The sequence below is a fragment of the Zalophus californianus genome, chromosome Y (assembly GCF_009762305.2).
Source record: "Zalophus californianus isolate mZalCal1 chromosome Y, mZalCal1.pri.v2, whole genome shotgun sequence".
Lineage (NCBI taxonomy): Eukaryota > Metazoa > Chordata > Mammalia > Carnivora > Otariidae > Zalophus > Zalophus californianus.
The window spans coordinates 1,862,298-1,879,290 of NC_045613.1; the positions used below are offsets into that span (position 1 = coordinate 1,862,298).

Below are 16,993 nucleotides of genomic sequence, written 5' to 3' on the forward strand. Positions count from 1 at the left end.
AGAACAGGAGTTGGTGCTTAAATCCCCAGCACCCTTGACCCAGGAGGAAAACTTGGAAGCAGCTTCCCCTGTCTCCTAGAGGGGCACAGATGCTTAACCTGCTCCTTGAACTCAGCCTGAGCTGGGGCCTTCCCTCACCTCCTCCTCAACCAGTGTTCCCTGGGATCACCTCCCAAATCAACTACTTGCTCAGGGTTAGCTTCTGCGGGGCCCAAAACTAAGACACAAAATAAGACAGGGGAGAGCAAGAGGCAAAGTTCTAATCCATTGATTCGACTAAATTCAAAGCTATAAATGAGGGCTCTATCTCCCCCTTCAACAACATGGATTTAATTTGCTCATCATCTCCAAGCAGAAATGTTTTGGAATACTTTAGAGCAACCTTTAAAGACAATGGGAAGCTGGTTACTTGCTACCTTAAACAACGTCAAAATGATATACTATTCTCAATAGTCTTAGATCTAAAAATGAAAAATACATAAATACATTTTTGTAGGAAAATATTAGCTGGAACCCAAAATGGAGCCCAATGGCCCTTGGGGTTTCACTCACTGAATGACAGTGAGTAGCAGGTTTCTATGGTAATTGAAGTGAAACATGCAGGGTAAATATACTAAAATAAAATTACCCCTATCCTTTTTCCACTAGGGCATTAGACAATCCCAAAGTAACAGAGAAGTGTACTAGGGCATTAGACAATCCCAAAGTAACAGAGAAGTGTTCTTTCTAGCATCCGGAAGTGTGTCTAGAGTCTATGTGGACAGTCGGCTCAGAAATGGGCAGAAATCTCTACTTTCAGTCTAGTCAACAAGCAGATTGTGCTGAATGACAGAGAAGGAAATCAGTAGAGGGGGAAGGAGGAATGGAGGCGCGCCGGGCTGCCCTACCTATACAGACTCTCCCTTTGGGGGCCAGGCGCAAGCCCGAGGACGGACACAGACAGCGCGGCCCCTCCTCCGTGTCTTCGCAGGCGTACTGGCAGCTCGTCACGGCACACGTCCTGGAGTCTGAAAACGTACGCAAGCGTTAGCCTTCTCCTCCCGAGCCGATAAAAAGCCCTCAGTGAGAAAGGATCTCTGCGTTCTAGGACATTCGGTGTCATATATGGGATGTATTACAGGATGAGCATCACTGTCTGAGGCCCAAATGGGTCTGGGCAAGGGTGGTGTCTTGGTGGCGCCACGGTCTCTTCTGTGGGCCAGTGTGTTAAATTTGCCTGTCTTTAGGTCGGGCAGGCACCCCTTGGTTACCAAAGGCTGCATCCTCTCTCCTCTTGTACATTCTCTCATCACGCCTTTATGTCACCCGGCCGGCCTCTCTAGCCGGAAATGCAACCTCTGATGGAGATCGTCAATCTGAGTCGTCAGGGGGACAAAATCCATTCTACAGATCTCTCCATACATACCCAGCCTCAACGAGAGCCACTCAAGTCGCGAGACCTGGTCATTTCCATGCCTGTATTAAAACGTGGCAAATATGACTGACTGGCTACCCCAAAGCCATCCTGGACCACTTTTCCTCTCGCCACTCCCATCACTGAGGCTGGAAAACCAGTTACTTGTCTTCATCCCAGCTTCCCTTGCAGCAACGATGGGTGGCCATAGGACCCAGCTGTGACCAAAGAGATATAAAGATAAGTCTGCTGGAGGGAGCGGGGCTTCTGGAAAAGATGCTGCTGCATGATGAAAGGGACAAGAGCGAAAGAGTCATTCATTCACTGGCATCACTCCTCTCCCCTTTGTCAGGCCTCCCTTAAATGTATGTGTGATGTCTGGAGCTGGGGCAGCCATCTTGTGACTACGAGGTCACAAGCATGAGCATAAAATCAGTATCCTGAAAATGGCAGAGAGTGAGTCCTTGCTGAGCTGTTCTGGAACTGCCTGCCTCCAGCTTTTTTGGTAAATGAGATAATTTAGGTGGATTTTTCTGTCACTTGTTGCTAAACAGAACTTATCTCACAAAAATGCATTTCCTTAGCAGAAGTCTACAATATATGGATCACAGGTGTCTCCAACAGGGAAGTGCAGTGAATACGCTCTCCCTTTATCCAGTGCCATCCATAATATGCCGATCACCCAGCGGGACAAAAGAAACTGCCAGGAACCAAGTGAAATAAAATCAGGAGAGGGGTCCAGGGCTCCCCGGATGCTTTGAGCTCTAAACAGGGAGGCCCGAGCAACCCTTTCATATACGGAAATAGACAAAGAAGGTACACACATCAAGGTAATATAACAAACACCTACCAGTGATAACATTTCCCCTTTATTCTCTCTTCTCTTTAGTTGCCTTCTTTTAAAATTAGTCTTCAACATTTCCCTAATCCTGTCCTTCCATTTGGGAAAACATACCTTTTTTGGCACTGACTGGGCTTTCATGGAATGTTTCAAAACATCCATTAGCATAGATCTTTTAAAAAATGTTAAGCGATCACTATAAAAGCCTAGATAGTGGTTCCCGTGATGGGGTATGGAGGGGCGGGTTCTGGTAAAATTCCCCTTGGTAGTGGTTACATGGGTGCTCGCCTTATAAGAATTCATTCAACTACATATTATGTTATATATAACATCATATATATTATATACATATTTGTCTCTTATTTATAACAATCAGGATTTTTAAAAAGATTTCGAGTGTCTGCTTTATCTCTTAAGCCTTCTTGCCAACAGAGGATCTAGGTGACTGGTGGTGTTGGGGCCCTTTGCCAAGGACGGAAAACACAAGGACAAGCCAGGGGAGCAGCAAACCATGCACTAGCCAAGACTGTGTAACTGTCGCAAAGTCCCAGATGGGCTAGGGAGTCCATAACTCTGTAACCCTAGGAAGCTAGCAGCAGCCATAAGCTTCCAGGTTTGGTGGGGGCTACGGTACAAAGGAAAGAGAGATGGGAGGGGGGAAGAGGGGAGGAAGGGAGACAGGCAGGGAGGGTGGGTTTGCCTTTCAGCTGCAATATTAAACCTGATTTGCTCTGGATAAATGAGTGGGTATACTCTTACCTCCCACGGGACATAGGTTTCTCTTTATCACAGAACGGCTTTTCTTTTTCGGGAACGTGAATCGGAATGTTATTTCCAACGAGAGTCACTAATCTTTGAGCATGGGGCAAGGGGCGTGAGAAAGGCAGCTGGTGGGAAGAACTGATGTCCCAAGATGGAATTTAAACGTTATCACCTCCCTAAAACAACATGCTTATTTTCATGAAGAAACCCCATACGCGCTGCATATATAGAGAGATAGAATTTATTTTTCTCCCCAATTAGCCTCTTTCTTTAAAAAGCAGCTATCCAGAATAGGCAAATCCAGAGAGACAGAAAGCAGATTAGTGGGTGAGGTGGGGGGGGGCGGGGCTGGCGAGGAAGAATGGGGAGTGATTGGTAATGGGCACAGGGTTTTCTTTTGGGGTGATGACGATGTTCTAGAATTAGACAGTCGTGACAGTTGTACAGCATTGTAAGTGTACTAAATGCCACTGAATTGTACGGTTGAAAATGGTGAATTTCATGTTATATTTATTTTACAAAAAAATCTAGTCTATGACAAACATCTAGTCTATGGCAAACATCTAGTCTCAAAGGATGAGCGTGAGCAGCCTGGCCATTGGAACTGACTCGCACATGTGGCATCTGGCATGAGCATGTGGCCGCCGAGGCAAAAGCACTTGTAGCTCCCGTGCGTATTCACACACCGGTGTTGGCACGGCCGGGGTTTTACTCCACACTCGTTTACATCTGCAGGGGGCAGGCAGAACATGAAGAGAGGCTAACTGGATCAGGAAACATCAAGATGGAGAGTTGGATTGGCTTCCCTGGATCCCACCGGTGGGGGTGGGTACACAGGGCAATGACTCACCTTTTCTCCAATCATCAGTAAAACCCCATTCTGAAGGACTAATGACGATGTGGGTGCAAACAGGACAATCATGCACCGGCAGAGGGGAGGCAAATGGGCACAACCACTTTGGAAAACTCTTTGGCAGAATCTACTGTAGCTAGAGACACGGATACCCATGACCTAGCGATTCCACTCCTGACTAGATCCCCAACGGCAACGTGGATGTGGGCCCACCAAGAAAATATGTACTAAAATGATCACAGTAGCAGTATTCTTAACAGCCCCAAGCTGGAAAGAACCCAAACATCTCCCAACAGACGGCAGGAGAGATGACTTGTATACTCGTGCAAAGGAATACTACACAGCAATGAGGCTGAACACACTATAGCTCCAAGGCACAACGGATGAAGCTCACAACCACGAGAGTGAGCAGAAGAAGCTGGAGACAAAGGAGAACGTTAAAAATCAGGCAAGGGGTGCCTGGCTGGCTCAGTCAGTGGAGCATGCAACTCTTGATTTCGGGGTTGTGAGTTTGAGCCCCACATTGGGTGTACGGATTACTAAAAATAAAATCTTAAAAAAAAAAAAAAAAGCCAGGCACAGGGGCACCTGGGTGGTTCGGTCAGTTAAGTGTCTGCCTTCCGCTCAGGTCATGATCCCAGGGTCCTGGGATGGAGCCTCATGTCGGGGAGTCTGCTTCTCCCTCTGCCCCTCTCCCCATTCATGCTCTCTCAAATAAATAAATTAAATCTTTTTTTTTTTTTATAAATAAATAAATTAAATCTTAAAAAAAGGTCAGCACAACTAATTTGTGGTGTAAAAGGTCAAGATAGAGCTCCTTGGGGGTGGGGGGCAAGTCACTGGAGGGGAGCAGGAGGGGTCTTCAGGAAGGCTACTGAGTTTCTGTTTCTTGGTTATGTGGATGTATTTGAAAATTCATTGAGCAGTACACTGTTGATATATGCACAATTCTGTGTGTATAATACTAGAATAAAAGGCTAGAAATACAATTTAGATACTTTAGCCTTTAGTACTGTCCCAGGCTGCCTATGACAGGTGCCCACAGCGATGCCTCCTTTCAGTTGTTCCTGTTTTGGGCAGCCCCACACCGACTAACTTGTGTTGGCTCACACCCTTCCAGAGGGAGCCCTGACAGGCAGCTATCGGCGGTGAGGCTGTAGGACACCATTTAAGCCTGGGAGGCTACGCTCTCAATGCCAATAATGGTTATCTCCAGGGGCTAAGACTGGGGGTGACTTTCTTCTCTGTGTGTCTCAGTGTTTCCTAAAAAGAATTTAAATACTAAGAATGAATGACTTTTTGGGGCACCTGCATGGCTCAGTCAGTTGGGCGTCTGCCTTCGGTTCAGGTCATGATCTCAGGGTCCTGGGATCAAGCCCCACACGGGGCTCCCACTCAGGCTGAGTCGGCTTCTCCCTCTGCCCCTGCCCACCCACTCATGTGCTCTCTATCTCTCTCAAATAAATAAAAATATATTTTTTTAAATTTAATTTTATTCATTTATTTGACAGAGGGAGAGCGCATACAAACCTGAATAATATTGTATATATACACATTTTCCTTATCCATCCATCAATAGACACATAGGTTGTTTCCTTGTATTGACTATTGTAAAGAGTGCTGCAATGAACTTCGTAGTGCATATATCATTACAACTTATGTGTCAGTTTCCTGAAATTTGAAGTAGAATTACTGCACCATATGGTAGTTCTACTTGTAGTCTTTAGAAGAACTTCTAGCCTTTCCATAGGGTCTGTACCAATTTACATTTCTATCAAAAGTACACAAAAGGTCCCTTTGCTCCATATCCTCACCAACTTGTTATTTCAAGGCTTTTGATAATACCCATACCAATATGTGTGAGGTAATATCTCACTGTGGTTTTGATTTGCATTTATTGTTTTTCTTTTCCAGTTTGGAATGTCTTTCTTTTTTATTGTTATGTTAATCACCATACATTACATCATTAGTTTTTGATGTAGTGTTCCATGATTCACTGTTTGTGCATAACACCCAGTGCTCCACGCAGAATGTGCCCTCTTTAATACCCATCACCAAGCTAACCCATCCCCCCACCCCCCTCCCCTCTAGAAGCCTCAGTTTGTTTTTCAGAGTCCATCGTCTCTCATGGTTTATCTCCCCCTCCGATTTAATCCCCTTCATTCTTCCCCTCCCGCTATCTTCTTCTTCTTCTTTTTTTTCTTAACATATATTGCATTATTTGTTTCAGAGGTACAGATCTGTGATTCAACAGTCTTGCACAATTCACAGCGCTCACCATAGCACATACCCTACCCAATGTCTATCACCCAGCCACCCCATCCCTCCCACCCCATCACCACTCCAGCAAGCCTTATTTTGTTTCCTGAAATTAAGAATTCCTCATATCAGTGAGGTCATATGATACATGTCTTTCTCTGACTGACTTATTTCACTCAGTATAACACCCTCCAGTTCCATCCATGTCATTGCAAATAGCAAGAAAGATCTCATTCCTTTTGATGGCCGCATAATATTCCATTGTGTATATATACCATATCTCCTTTATCCATTCATCTGTCGATGGACATCTTGGCTCTTTCCACAGTTTGGCTATTGTGGACATTGCTGGTATAAACATCGGGGTGCACGTATCCCTTTGGATCCCTACATTTGTATCTTTGTGGTAAATACCCAGTAGTACCGGGTATTTGGATTGTATGGTAGCTCTATTTTCAACTTTTTGAGGAACCTCCATACTGTTTTCCAGAGTGGTTGCACCAGCTTGAGTTCCCACCAACAGTGTAGGAGAGTTCCCCTTTCTCCACAACCCCACCAACATCTGTCGCTTACTGACTTGTTAATTTTAGCCATTCTGACTGGTGTGAGGTGGTATCTCATTGAGGTTTTGATTTGGATTTCTCTGATGCCAAGCGATGTTGAGCAATTTTTCATGTGTCTGTTGGCCACTTGGATGTCTTCTTTGGAAAAATGTCTGTTCATGTCTTCTGCCCATTTCTTGTTTGGATTATTTGTTCTTTGGGTGTTGAGTTTGATAAATTCTTTATAGATTTTGGATACTAGCCTTTTATCTGATATGTCATTTGCAAATATTTTCTCCCATTCTGTCGGCTGTCTTTTGGTTTTGTGGACTGTTTCTTTTGCTGTGCAAAAGCTTTTTATCTTGATGAAGTCCCAATAGTTCATTTTTGCCTTTGCTTCCCTTGCCTTTGGCGATGTTTCTAGGAAGAAGTTGCTGCGGTGTAAGGAAATGGTCCAGTTTCATTCTTCCGCACGTGGCTGTCCAATTTCCCCAGCACCATTTGTTGAAGAGACTGTCTTTTTTCCACTGGACATTCTTTCCTGCTTTGTCAAAGATGAGTTGACCATAGAGTTGAGGGTCCATTTCTGGGCTCTCGATTCTGTTCCATTGATCTATGTGTCTGTTTTTGTGCCAGTACCATACTGTCTTGATGATGACAGCTTTGTAATAGAGCTGGAAGTCTGGAATTGTGATGCCGCCAGCTTTGCTTTTCTCTTTCAACATTCCTCTGGCTATTCGGGGTCTCTTCTGGTTCCATACAAATTTTAGGATTATTTGTTCCATGTCTTTGAAAAAAGTAGGTGGTATTTTGATGGGGATTGCATTGAATGTGTAGATTGCTCTAGGTAGCATTGACATCTTCACAATGTTGGTTCTTCCAATCCATGAGCATGGAACGTTTTTCCATTTCTTTGTGTCTTCCTCAATTTCTTTCATGAGTATTTCATAGTTTTCTGAGTACAGATCCTTTGCCTCTTTGGTTAAATTGATTCCTAGGTATCTTATGGTTTTGGGTGCAACTGTAAATGGGATCGACTCCTTGATTTGTCTCTCTTCTGTCTTGTTGTTGGTGTATAGGAATGCCACTGATTTCTGTGCATTGATTTTATATCCTGCCACTTTGCTGAATTCCTGTATGAGCTCTAGCAGTTTTAGGGTGGAGTCTTTTGAGTTGTCCACAGAAAGTATCATATCATCTGCAAAGAGTGAGAGTTTGACTTCCTCTTTGCCGATTTGGATGCCTTTTATTCTTTTTGTTGTCTGATTGCTGTGGCGAGGACTTCTAGTACTATGTTGAATAGCAGTGGTGATAGTGGACATCCCTGCTGTGTTCTTGACCTTAGGGGGAAAGCTCTCAGCTTTTCCCCATTGAGAATGATATTCGCTGTAGGTTTTTCGTAGATGGCTTTTATGATATTGAGGTATGTACCCTCAACCTGGTTAGATTTTAGTTCTTTTATTTCTCCAGAAAGGTTTCTCTAATAACTTCCACGCTTTTTTCAAGCCCAGCTAGTATCTTTAAAGTCATGATTCCGAACTCTAGGTCCGACATCGTACTAATTTCCGTATTGAGTAGGTCCCTGGCTGACGGTACTACCTCTTGTTCTTTTTGCTGAGGTGATTTTTTTCTTGTCATTTTGTCCAGAGGAGAATAGATGAATGAGAGAACAAAACGCTAACAGGTTAACAACGTCCCCAGCACATATACTGTATACAAATCAGAAAAGACCTGAAACCAGGGGAAAAGAAAGGGAAGGAAAGAAAAAAGGAAGAGAAAAAAAAGATAAAAACAAAAACAGAACAATACAAAAAAAGCAGAATATGATCAAATATGATCAGGCTAGTGCATAGATCAGTGCCACACACTAGATTTTGGGTGTATTTTGGTCTGTTAGAAAAAAGTGCCTCCTAAAATTTTAAAGGAAGAAAGACATATATGTACAAAATAAGGGTTGATACAATGAGGGGATGGAAGATGACTGTAAAGATGAAAATTATAAAAGATTTATAAAAGGAATTGACAAGGTAAGTAGTTTGAAAAAGGAAAGAAGTTTTAAAAAAAAAAAAGAAAAAAGGGAGAGAATATGATCAGGCAGGAGACTAGAACAAAGCCATACACTAGTGATTTAGGGTATATTTTGATCTGTTAGAAGAAACTGTATCTCAAAATTTTAAGAGAGAACAACTTATATATATATATACCAAAAATAAGGGTAACTACTATGAAGGGATAAAAGATAAAATATGACTCTAAAAATGAAAAATAAAAAATGTTTTTTTTTAAAAAGGGATTGATAAGATGTTGGTTGAAAAAGGGAAAAAGAAAAATTAAAAATAAAACAGTTAAAAAAATTAACTTTAATGAACTAATGAATCATGGTAAAAAAAAAGCCATGAATTCTATGTGTAGTATTCCCCCAGCACTGGAGTTCTCCCGTTCTCCTTGATCGGTAAACTTGGTCTTGGCTGGCTGGCTGTTCGTGCTGATCTTCTGGGGGAGGGGCCTGTTGCCGTGGTTCCCAAATGTCTTTGCCAGAGGCTGAATTGCCCTGCCCTTGTCGGTCTGGTCTAAGCAAGCTGCTCGGGTTTGCTCTCAGGACCTTTCGCTCCCTGCAAGCTCTCGGTACAGCTTTGGAGGACCAGGACCAAAATGGTGGCCTCCCAATCTCCGCCCGGAGGAGCTGAGAACTCGGGGCCCCGCTCCTCAGTGCGCCCCCAGAGAAAAGCAGTCACTCCCGTCTCCCTGGTCTCCGGCCACACTCCGTGCTCACCCGGCCTGTGACCGAGCATTTGTATCTCTGGCACCCGACCCCGTGTGGAGTCTCCAAACCCAGCAGATCCCTGAGGTGCCTTCCCACGCTGCTCCTCCTGGGGGAGAAAAGCGAGTCTCCCCGGATCTGCCGCTTGTTGGGTCCCTGCTGGAGGAACAGTGGCCCGACTGGGCCGCGGATAACAGTTTATGGCAACCCCGAGCTGAGAGCCAGCGCCTCGGCTCCGTCTCTGCAGCCGGCTTCCCCGCTCCGATACCTGGGAGCTCTGCCGCACTCAGGCACCCCTGGTCTTTCTGTGACCCTGAGGGTCCTGAGACCACACTGTCCCGGGAGGATTCCACCCCCCCCCCCCGTCCCCCCGCTTAGCCACTGCAGCGACGTCCCTCAGCGGAGCCAACTTCTAAAAGGTCCGATTTTGTGCTCCGCGGCTCTAGCACTTGCCAGAAGCGGCCGACCGAGGCCCCCTCCCCCGCCATCTATCCTCCTGCATATCACTTCGGATTCACTTCTCTGCACGTCCTTCCTTCCAGTAAGTGGTCGCTTCTCTGTTCAGAGAGTTGTTGCTACTCTCCTTTTCAATCTCCTGTTGAGTTCGTAGGTGTTCAGAATGGTTTGATCCCTATTCAGCTGAATTCCTGAGACCAGACGAAATCTAGGTCTCCTACTCCTCCGCCATCTTGCTCCGCCCCTTCCGCTCATTATTTTTTTAATAAAGATTTATTTATTTGTCAGAGAGAGAGAGAGCACAAGCAGAGGGAACAGCAGTAAGAACAGGGAGAGGAAGGAGCAGGCTTCCCGCTAAGGAGGGAACCCAATGCGGGGCTTGATCCCAGGACTCTGAGATCATGACCTGAGCCGAAGGCAGTCACCTAACCCACTGAGCCACCCAGGTGCCTCAACTGATGCTCATTGAATAGCAACAACTTTTAGTGTTTTAATATTATAATATTAAGTGTATTTTAATCAAACACATATTCTATATCATTATCAACCCATTTAACAATTCTTCAATTTAATATATTTAGAATTTTTGTGGGCTGGGCACAAAGTGACAGAGTTCAAGTAACTGAAGAATTTGATTCTCCATGTTAATTTTAGAATCAAGAAAGATTTTCAAATTTATGTAGAGCACAATATATCCATTGTCCATAGCTGCAGCTATCTATGGGTTTGTGTTCTTGAACCATTCTTTACTAGCAAATATACACTGAACATAAATAAGAAAATGAATAAGTAAAAAATATATCTCTGGTTATTTCTAATGTGATTTATTCCCTGTCACTATGATTGTTTTTTAAGAATGTGCTGTTAATTTCTTTGCTGCTGTAGGTTTGAGTAGCTGGTATGAGGATGGGTAAGTTCATGAAATCCAGGAAGGTGGCTCAGGTCCTGGCTGGACACTACTCAGGACAAAAAGCGGTGATAATGAGGAACATTGACAATGGTGCCTCAGATCATCCCTACAACCATGCTCTGGTCACTGGAATTGACCACTATTCCTGCAAAGTGACAGCTGCCATGGGCAAAAAGAAAATCACCAAGAGCTCAAAGATTTGTGAAAGTTTATAAACGCAATCATCTCATGTCCACAAGATACTGTGTGGATATCCCCTTGGAGACAACTATAATAACAAGGATGGCTTCAGAGATCCTGCTCTTCAGTGCAAGGCCTGATGAGAAGCCAAAGTCACGTTCCAGGAGAGGTACAAGACTGGTAAGAATAAATGGTTTTTCCTGAAGGTGCAGTTTTTATTATTATTATTTTTTAAAAGATTTTATTTATTTTTGAGAGAGAGAGAGAGAGCTCTTGAGAGTGTGTGAGAGGAGGAGAGCAGCAGACAGAGACAATCTCCAGCAGACTTTGTGCTGAGCATGAAGCACAGGGCTCAATCTCACAAGCCTGAGATTATGACCTGAGCCAAAATTAAGAGTTGGCCTCTTAACCAACTGAGCCACCCAGGCATCCTGAAGGTGCAGTTTTAGGTCTATTTTGTTTCTCTGTTTTGTAAAAATACAAAAAAAAATTTCTTTAAAAGAGTGTGCTGTGCTGTTTAATGTCTACAAATTGTGGATTTTCTGGTTTGCCTTCTGCCTTTCTAATTTTATTTCACATAGAAGAAGGAATTTGTATAATTTTAACCTTTGTTAAAATTTGTGCTCAAAATATGGTCTATCCTGGATAATGTTCCACATATACTTCAGAACATAGGTATTTTGTTGTTAGGTAGAGTATTCTGTATGTATTTGTTAGAGCTAATTGTTTTATACTATTGCTCATATTTTGTATTTATTTATTAATCTTGTAATTGTTCCATTCATTATTTAAAATTTGGTACTGAGTCCCCAACTACTATTGCGTAACTTTCTATTTCTCCCTTCAATTCTATCAGATTTTGCCTAATATATTTTTGGGTTCTGTTTTTAAGTGTGACATGTTTATAACTGCAATATCTATTTGATTAGTTGACCACTTTATCAATAAACAATGCCCTTCTTTGTCTCCTATAACAAAATTTAACTTGAATTATTGTCACCATTTGTATAGACTTCCTGTTTTCTTTTGTTCATTATTTGCATGTGATGTCTCTTTTCATCCTTTCACTTTCATCGTACTTGTAATATAGGCCCTAAAATGTAGACAGCATATTCTTGTATCCCTTTTTAAAAAAACTATTTTCCAATATCTACCTTTTATTTGACCAGCTTAATTCATTTATATTTAAAATAATTACCGATAATTACTTATTCTTGCCATTTTGTTATATGTTTTCTATATATCTTAGATGTTTTTTGTTCCTTAATTCCTCTACTACTCACCTTTATTTTTGCATTTAGTCTTTATCCTCTTCTCCTCCTTCTTGTTTTTCTTCTTCTCCTTCTTTTCTGAATATATATTAAATGTATTTTCTTTGTGACTACCTTAGAGATTACAATCAATACCCTAAATTTATAAAAATTTAGTTTGAATACCACCAACTTAATTTCAATAGTATACAAAAAAGTGGTTCCTATATATCTCCATCCCTCCCCTTTAACATTATTGTCATGGATTGCATCTTTTATTTGTGTGCCCGTTAATATAATTGTTTTATGCATTTACTTTCTAAATCAAATAGTAAATACGAATCAAAATTACAATGATACTGGCTTTTATATTTACCTACATAATTATTTGGAGTTACCATCTAGTATTATTTCATTTCAGTCTCAAGGACTCCCTCCTTTAACATTTCTTGTAGGGAATGTTTACTAGAAACAAGCAGTTTTGTATTTAGGAATGCCACAATTTCTCCCTCATTCTTGAATGACAGCATTGACAGATTCAAAATCCTTGGTTGAGATATTTTTCTTTCAACATTTCAAATATGTTATGACACTGCCTTATATTCTACATGATTTCTCATGGGAAATCAGTTGCTAATCTTATTGAGGATGACTTCTACATGAAAAGTCCCTTCTTTCTTACTGCCTTCAAGGTTCCATCTTTGTTTCTGTCTCAATGGGTATATCTTTGAGCTAATCTAACTTGGTATTGGCTCAGCCTCTTAGGTGTGTAAGTTCATGTTTTTAATCAAAATTGGGCATATTATTTTTCTGCCCTTGATCTCTCCTTCTTCCGGGACAGATAATGCATATAATGGTCTGCTTGATGATATTCTGCAGATCCCTTACACTCGCTTCAATTTTCTTTTTTCTTTCTGCTCCTCACATGGATAATTTCAAATATCCTATCATGAAGTTTGCTCATTCTTCTGTTCAAATCTGCTCTTGAACTCTTCCAATGAATTTTCACTTCATTTATTATAGCTTTTAGCTCCTGTTTTTATTTTAATAATTTCTATAGCATTATTGGTATTTCACTTTTGTTTTTTGTTTGTTTGTTTGTTTGTCTTGTTTGTTTGCTGTTTTTAGGAAAATAGGGCATTCAAAAGTGTCCATTAACTCAAAAGTGTCAGAGATAAAGAAAATTGTTCAGACATTGTTGTCCTGATTTCTTTTAGTTCCTTGCATATGCTTTCCTTTAGTTCTTTGCAAATATTTAAGATAATTATTTTAAAGTCTAAAAAAATCTAATATCTGCATTATTCAGACAAGTTAGTTTTGACTTACTCTGTTTTCTTTGATTGGGCCACACTTTCCTGTTTTGTTGTTGAAAAATTGAATTTGAATACCACAAATGTGGCAAATTTGAAGTTCAAATTTTCTCCCTGCTCCCAATTTTGCTGTTCTTGAGTGCTTAGGCTTAGATTATGTTCAGCCTGTGTTCTGACTGATATTTCCTAAAATGTTAGTAACTTAAAAATAAAAGAAGAAAAAAACAAACAAAACAAATAAACCAAAAACACTCGTCCCAGACATTTTCTTTATCTCTGACACTTTTGAGTTAATGGACACTTTTGAATGCCCTATTTTCCTAAAAACAGCAAACAAACAAGACAAACAAACAAACAAACAAAAACTTTCATCTCAGCTTTCCCCTTAGGTTTTAGGTGGTCAATTGCATGAATCAATTGTAGTCTTTTGCCCCAGGAGACTGCAGAATTTGCAGTATTTCTAATTGCCTTACAATGTGTTCAAGCAACGCCCTCTACTTTTCCCCAGAGTAGAAAGTTCCACTTTAGGTGAAACAGAGATGAGCTCCTTTTATCAGTCCTTTGACTAGCCCCAGACAGGTTGGAATAGACATTGATAAAAATTTGTGAAAACGTCCGCTCTGCTCTTTTGGATCCAGAGACGAGGAACAGAGCTGCTACCACTTTAAGGTTACTGCCATGCTTGAAAGGAGGTAGGAAAAGGGAAAGGAAAACTACTAAGCTTTCCTACCATTTTAAAGTTGTCTTTTTTACTGATTCAGGTCACTGTTTTCTAAAATTCTGAGAAAGTTGGTTCTAACCATTCTGGTTGTATTTTTACATTTATATGGAAAGGATAGCAGTTTGGAGATCCTAAAAAAAGAGTTTGGTGGTTCTATGTCACCCTTTTGCTGATATCTGAGTTTCAATGATATACTTCATAATTGAACATAACTACAGTGGTCTTTTATTTAAATCCCAGTTGGTTAACGTATTGAGTCGTAATAGGTTCAGGTGTAGAATTTAGTGGTTCAACACTTACATACAAAATCCAGGGCTGATCACAAGTGCCCTTCTTAATATAACATCACCTATTATATGCTTCATACTACCCACTCCCTTTCAGTAACTGTGTTTGTTCTTTGTAGTTAAGTCTATTTTCTGCTTTGCTTCTTTTACCCCCCAATGTTCATCTGCTTTGTTTCTTAAACTCCACATATGAGTGAAATCAGATGGTATGTGTCTTTTTCTGACTTATTTTCCTTAACATAATATTCCTTAGCTCCAAATGTGTTACTGCAAATGGTAAGATTTCATTCCATTTATGACTAATATTCCATTCTTCCATGTTTTCTCAAGCTCATCAAGTATCCTCATGATTGTTGCTTCAAATTCTCCACTAGGCATGTTACTTATATCTGTTTTGTCTGGCCATTACCTTATCTTGCTCTTTCAGTTTGTGATGAATTCCTCAATCTTGGCATTTTGTCTAGGTTTCTGTCTTTTTCTCTGTGTTAGAAAAGCCTGTTACATCTCCTGCCCTTGAGAGTAATGTTCTATGAAGAAGGGGTCATATAGTGCCCAGGGCCTAATGCTTCATGGGATTGTCTCCAGTGTGCTGTGTGCACTTTGCTATTGTGTTGACACGGCTGTATCCTTCAGGCCAGGTATCTGGCCATGACTAATTGTAAGTCTTTCTTTTGGAATGAATTCCTCCAACTTCACGTTTTGTCTAAGTCTCTGTCATCTCTGTGTTAGAAAAGCCTGTTATGTTTTCTGCTCCTGAGAACATGGCTTTATGTAGAAGAGGTTGTATAGTGCCTAGGGCCTAGTGCTTCAGGGAGTGTCCCTGCTGCATGCAGTCTGCTCCTGTGTCTTGGCTGCTCTGTCCTTCAGGCCATCTGCAGAGGCTCTTCTTGCCTTCAATGGGCAGTGTTTGGATCTTGGCCACAGTATGGCAAACTTTAACTAGGTGTCCTCTGGTCTGCTTCTCAAATGATATTTGGTACTACTTCCACTAGACTGAAGTCTTGCAGAATTCTGTGATTGGTAGACATAATGCATACAAAGGTTTTTGGGCTGGTCTTTTAGGGAAGGGGACTACTGCACAATGACTTAGGCACACTTGCTCGAGAAATGCAGTACCGGCAGATCACAGGGGGTCAGGATTTGGTGGAAACAGGTTAGGCAGCCAGTGTTGTTGTTGTATTGTTTACTGAAGTTGGTTTATGCTGAGGGACAGGGGGAGAAAAATGGTGCCAGCCAGCTCCTTTGTCCCTGGAGTGGGCTCTCTGTGTTTGCTGCTCTCAGGAATGCACTCCTAGAAGAGTGAATAATTTCCCTTCATGTGTTCCAGGTATTATTCAGATTGCTATTTCCACACTGTCTTTGGGTTCCTTGCCTGACTGGGCAGTGCAGTGCAATTTGGGCTCTATCCCAGCCAAGCCTGCTAACTTTTAAATCCTACACTTTAGAGGCATGCTGTGGTAGGACCTGCAGTGATCTTCTGGAGGAGGGTCTCACCCCACTGGAATGGATGCAGGTTTGGCCAGGAAGAGCAGTCATGCCAGAGCACAGGGGCATGGAATTTGTAGCAAAGCAGGCTAAAGAGCCAGTGTTTTGATTAGCTGCCTTCAGCACGTAGTTCTGTTACTATGCAGGAGGGCTGGGGGAAGGAAATGGTACCTGTAGGTCTTTTGTCCCCAGAGAGGCATCTCTGTGAATGCCACCTCTCATAGATGCATTCCAAAAAGAGCAAAAAGTCTCTCTCCATGTGCCTTAGGTGATCCTCAGATAAGGCCATCTGCCTTGGAGTTGCTTGCCTGCCTTCTCTCCAGGAGCAGGGCAGAACCTCAGGGTTCTATCCCAGCCAAGCCCATGGACCTCTAAAACTTCAGTCTTTGAGTCCTGCTGTTTGCAAAAACTCACGAAAATCTGTTTCTCTCATTTTCCTAGCCAATGGCTTTGGGGAAGTGTTCTCCTTGTGAGTATTCCTGTGTGCTCCACTCTCTCTTGCCTTTCCCCACAATCATGGTTCCCTCCTCTCTGTAACACCCATGATCTGTTTCTACCCTAAACCTCATCTCTGCCATCCTACCTTCCTTAATGTGGCTTATTCTCTCCCTCTTACTGTGTAATTTTTCTGTCTGTTCTCAGGTTGATTTCTTGTCTGTTGAAAATGATTTTATAGTTATCTACTTATAGTTGAAGGACAAGAAAAGCCTAGGGCCCTCCTACTGTGCTGCCATTTTAGCTCCCTTCTTCGGAGCATAACCATAGGATTCTTAAATGAGGTTTATTTTCCCCTTACATTGCCTTATTTCCTATAACTTCTGCTAATAAAGTATGATTAAGATACAAATCAGCTCCAGTAAAAGTGAAATACCTTAGTAATCTGTTCTTAAATGAAATAGTTTCTTATTATTAACCGGACTATATAAATGACATATTTTATATTGCTTACTATTACATAAGAATTTCATTTAATCCTTGGGTCA

The 16,993-nt window shown here is 41.8% G+C and overlaps 1 protein-coding gene and 1 pseudogene across 1 annotated transcript in view; one reads left to right on the forward strand and one right to left on the reverse strand.

Moving 5' to 3' along the window:
- Positions 1–3,918, reverse strand: part of LOC118356649 (epidermal growth factor-like protein 6) — a 29,707-nt gene extending 25,789 nt beyond the window's left edge. Inside the window, 3 exon segments of the mRNA XM_035725943.1 lie at positions 888–1,007; positions 3,606–3,756; positions 3,847–3,918. Coding sequence (XP_035581836.1) covers positions 888–1,007; positions 3,606–3,756; positions 3,847–3,918 — 343 coding nt within the window.
- A 6,855-nt stretch (positions 3,919–10,773) lies between these two features.
- Positions 10,774–15,468, forward strand: LOC118356650 (annotated as a pseudogene).
- Positions 15,469–16,993: the final 1,525 nt, after the last annotated feature.